Source organism: Nicotiana tabacum, chromosome 15 (genome assembly GCF_000715075.1).
Source record: "Nicotiana tabacum cultivar K326 chromosome 15, ASM71507v2, whole genome shotgun sequence".
In the NCBI taxonomy this organism is placed as follows: domain Eukaryota; kingdom Viridiplantae; phylum Streptophyta; class Magnoliopsida; order Solanales; family Solanaceae; genus Nicotiana; species Nicotiana tabacum.
Window position 1 is genome coordinate 81747178 of NC_134094.1, and position 4859 is coordinate 81752036.

General features: G+C 33.5%; 1 protein-coding gene across 1 annotated transcript; it reads right to left on the reverse strand.

Annotated features, from left to right (window-relative positions):
- On the reverse strand, nt 1-2809 carry LOC142169696 (uncharacterized). Its single transcript, XM_075231598.1, has 5 exons — nt 2393-2809; nt 2196-2267; nt 1005-1765; nt 480-679; nt 1-371 (listed from the first exon to the last, which is right to left on the reverse strand). The coding sequence occupies exons 1-5, from the start codon at nt 2807-2809 to the stop codon at nt 1-3; spliced, it is 1821 nt and encodes a 606-aa protein (XP_075087699.1).
- Between the last annotated feature and the right edge of the window lie 2050 nt (nt 2810-4859).

Consider the following 4859-nt stretch of genomic DNA (forward strand, 5'->3'; position numbering starts at 1 on the left):
CTACTGGAAAGTACTAGGTTCAACTTCAACTGAGAAAGCCTGCAAATATGCTTGATAACCTACTCTGAGATTAGCATAAGTCAGAGTGTTAGACAATGGATATAAGCAATTACTAGAAAACTTCTTAGTAGTTTGATAGTCTTTTGGCCAAACTGGAGGTTTTGATGTTCTAGTGGTCTTCCTGGAACCTTGAGCATTAATAGGTTCCGGTATGCTGGTGTGAGGAACAACAGTGATCTCTAGTTCAGTGTTTGGGATTAATTCAGCTGAGATATCTTGCACTTCATGCTCAACCTCAACTGCTTCTGTATTTTGGGTTGTATGATCAATCTCAAGTACTTCTGCAGTAGGTGTAATTATATTTCCTATGACTGGATTGTGTTTGTAGGTTGAATGTGAGCATTTGTGTCTGTGTGTGATTTCTGTAGGTCAATAATAGGTGTAGATAATGAGCAATCGGGCTGTAGTGGCACAAATACTTGGGATAGGAAAGTAGTCTTCTAAAGTGGTTGCATTTTCTCTGAAATGAAAGATGTGTTCTCTAAAGCTAGCATCTTTGCTTACAAAGATAGCTTTAGTTTCTAAGTCAAACAATCTATACCCTTTCTGAACTTTTGGGTACCCTATGAGGACTGATTTTCTTGCCCTCTTTGCAAACTTGTCTCCTTTTGGTAGATTGCTAGCAAAGCATAAACATCCAAACACCTTCAAGTGATCAATAACGGGTAGTTTATTAGATAAAATCTCATAAGGAGATTTTCCTTGTCATAGATATGTAGGCCACTTGTTGATCATATATACAATTGTTTTGATGCAGTCTCTCCAAAACCTGCTAGGCACAGAACTCTAAAAGTTTAATGCTCTGGCTACTTCAAATATATGCATGTGTTTCCTTTCCACCACCCTATTCTGTTGGGGTGTGTAAGGATAACTGCTTTGATGCACAATGCCTAAAGATGCTAACAACTCATTACAGCTGGAATTAAAAAACTCTTTCCCATTACCTCAATACTTTCACATTCATGTCAAATTGAGTCTTTACCATTATAAGAAAATCTTTCAATACTATTACAACTTCAGACTTTGATTGCAATAAGCACACCCAGGTATACCTACTAAAATCATCCACAATCGTAAAGAAATAATATTTTCTATCATATGTAGGTAATTTGTGAGGACCCCAAATATCAAGATGGATAAGCTGAAAAATACTGTCAGTTTTGCTGCTACTAAGAGGAAATTTTAATCTACTTTGCTTAGCTAAAGGGCACACTTCACAATTATGTTGCAAAGTATCTACTACTTTATTCTTCAAGGTAGAAATGTGCTTCATTGCTTTTACTGGTGGATGTCCTAATCTCATGTGCCAAAGATTGCATTCATCAGTCTTCTTGGTAACCATTGCTGCTACAGGCTTGTCTCTCCACTTTATTTTATAAAGTCCACAGTCCTCTCTACCAATCCCCATCACCTTCCCATTGTAAAGACCCAGCAATACAAAAAAGTCAGGGAAGAATAGGGCACAACACCTCAACTCCTTGGTCAATTTGGAGACTAACAACAGATTAAACTTAAAATCTGGAACATATAACACATCCTTTAGTACACAGCCTCCTAGGATAGAAACATTTCCTTTGTGTGTTACTGAACATTTGCTACCTATTGGAACCTGCACTTTATGACTTCTTTGTTGCTTAATGTTCTCTAAGTTAGATAAAATCTCCTTATGACATGTAATATGATGAGATGCTCCTGTATCTATTATCTATTCACAAAAGGATGCATTGGACAATAATGTGGTTATACCTGCCATAAGTGTAAGACCATCACTTGCAGGTGTTTTGTTCAGAAGCTCTAATATCTGTTTGTACTGACTTTCAGTGAAAAACTGTCCTAGTTGTTGGCCTTGAGAAGAACTTGTAGTCTCTTATGATATCATGTTAGCATAAGCTCTGTTTCCTTGGCCCTGTTGTTTCTTCTTGCTTTTAAAGTCAGGAGGTTACCCTATAATTTTGTAACAATATTTCTTGAGGTGTCCTTTGTATCCATAATGCTCACAAATAATCCCAATATTCTTAGCCTTATATCCTTGATTCTGTCGTGCCATCATAGTCAAGGGCTCCCTATTTACTTCAAGCACACTTAGATCACGTTGGCTTTCCTCTTGAATAACCAAAGCATAAGCCTGGTTTTACAGTCAACACTGGTGTCTTCAGCAATATCTGATTTCTTACTTGACTATAGCTTTCATTAAGTCCAACTAGGAACTGCAGTAAACGTAAATTTTTAAATTGCTCAATGAAAGGCCTAGTCTCTTCACAATCACAACGAGGTATTGGAACTAGCAAGCCAATTTCACCCCAAAGGTCATTTTCGTATAGTATGATGTTACAGAGTCAGTACCTTGCTTTAATGATCCAATTTGTATCCACGGAAGATAAAAACAAGTAAGATTAGATTTATCAAACCTTTTTTTGAACTCGTTCCATATTGTTTTTGCATTTGATGCATAAATGATACTCGACCATAATTGTGCAGATACTGTGCGTCCTATCCATGAAAGAACAACCGCGTTACATCTTTCCCATTGATTCTCCAATTCTCTTTTGTAAGAGCTTTTCAGGCAGTTTCCTTCTATGAACCCTAGCTTGTTCTTCACCAAAAGTGCCATCTGCATTGATCTACTCCACAAACCATAATTTTCAGGTCCGGTGAGCTTGATATCGTGCAATACAACTCCAGGCGTATCTGTAGCTGCTAAAAATAAAGGATGATTGTGATCAATTTGAAGACTCGCCGTTTCTCCCATGGCCGATTCAATTGAAGCTTCTAACAGTGTTCGATATTCAGATCTTACAGATTTTCGTCACAATTGCAGCAACCCGCTCTGATACCATGATAGAATTTAGATTTTCATGAGCAATCAAACCCTAAATACTAGAGAATTCAGAGAACAGAAAGAAAGAAGCAGAAGAATGATTTTTATTTCTTAATCCACTGTTACACCACTTAACAATATTTAATAACCTGACTGTCACTCACGTGCATATCACATGTGTGAGTGTGCATTGTCTAAAATTCCCCTCTTATAACTAACTTTAATCCTCAATAGGTTGCTTAGTTTCTACTTAATTATATGCATTATCAATGTAATAAATTTTACTACATTTTAAGAAGGCTTCTCTTTAGAGATTTATAATTTGGTGGTATAGAAATTTATTCAATTTAATATGGCATCATTAGGATTTCGGGAGTTAATCGAGTTATTCATTGGTCGTATATTTTTCTTATGTCTTTTAAATAATAAATTATTATAACTTTTAATATTTTATGTAATTAAATATATAAATTATATTTTTAAAAATTAAAAATTTTATGTTCTAATTCAGCATTAATACTTAAACAGTTCACAGAAGTTGGGAGGCAGAAAATATCTATTACCAATTCTGAAAAAGAAGAATTCCATTTTTTTAAAAAAAAAATCTACCTTCTTGTTAAAACAAACGTTAAGCTCTTTCCGGAATTTCAATAGATAGACATTCTCCGTTTTTTCAGTGTTTCAACTTTTTATTGATAGTTGAATTTCGGTGTATCTTCTCGTTCTTTCATACTCCTAATAGTCAAATCTCCAATTTTAGAAGTATCAAACGACAATATAATTTCGTTATTTCCAAGTTGTTGCAACGTCTAAAAATACCCATCATCAGCTCTAACAGACATTATTACTTAATTATAATTTTATATAAATTTTTTATGTATATACAAAATAATGTATTAGACTTCAATCTTTTCATTTTCTCTCCCTTCTTCCTCCCCCATTCCACCCAACTCAATATACAGTATACTCCAAAATTGATGATCTATGCTAATATAATGTAATAATATAATAATATAATATAATCTTTTCAAGTTTTTTATTCATATTTTTGGTACATAACATCATGAAACGAAAACAAATAATATAACATATCCAAACATTATATACATCAAAACGGTACAATATAATATTATACGATGCATTATGAAACGATACAAAACATTCATCCAAACAAGTTATAAACTCCATTAACAACCACTAAAAAGTTTCGAAGCTTGAATTCAAAAATTGGGTTTTGTCAATTTATTTTTTGTTTGGATTGGAAGTTGCAAATGATTGGTTATCCTTTGGAGTTTATATCTTAATTTTAAGAGTGTTTGGTGAAAATTCGAGTTGGTTTTGGTTAAAATTTAGAATTGAAACTCGAAAAACAAAACACAAAAAAATTGTATTTTGTATGTCAGGTGTACAAATGGCATATAAAATATGTCCAAATAACATAATTGTATTTAAGTTGTATGTAAATTGTAGATCGAATCTGTATATATTTTATAAAAAATGCCAGTTATTTTATAAATAGAAAAATCTAGCTAAATCGGGCAAATGTTATATGTATATATGAAAAGATCTCCGCTATACAGTATTAGGTCCAAGTGAAAAACTGTCTCTAGCTAGTGTAATTAATGGGTCTATATGGGTCCATTTTGGTGATGATGGACTCATAAAATCCAACTCTTGGATCTTTTTACCCCGAAGGCCCGGTTCTCACTCTCTCTGTGTCTCTTCGTCTTAGAAAATGTATAATAAATAAAGGAATCTTACTAAAATATTTCAAATAAGTCCAAACTTACCAACCTCTAGTCATTAATTATAGGCTTATCAAAATTAGTCAAGCACAATTAAAAATTCAAATAAATAAGGTTTTTTCTCTCCAAGAATCACACGTAGGGGTGTCAATGGATATTCGAAAACCGACTAAACCGTACCGCACCAAACCCATTTTTAGGTTTATTTTAAAGAAACTGTAGGTTTTTATATAAAT

Bases quoted from the DNA above. Each gene is read 5' to 3' on its own strand.
- LOC142169696 (XM_075231598.1), bottom strand. From the start codon at position 2,809: ATGGGAGAAACGGCGAGTCTTCAAATTGATCACAATCATCCTTTATTT. The intron at 2,268-2,392 runs GTAACATCATAC...CGTTTACTGCAG, and splicing joins TAAAGCAAGGTACTGACTCT to TTCCTAGTTGGACTTAATGA. The intron at 1,766-2,195 runs GTAAAACCAGGC...TTTTGTGAATAG, and splicing joins TGAAGACACCAGTGTTGACT to ATAATAGATACAGGAGCATC.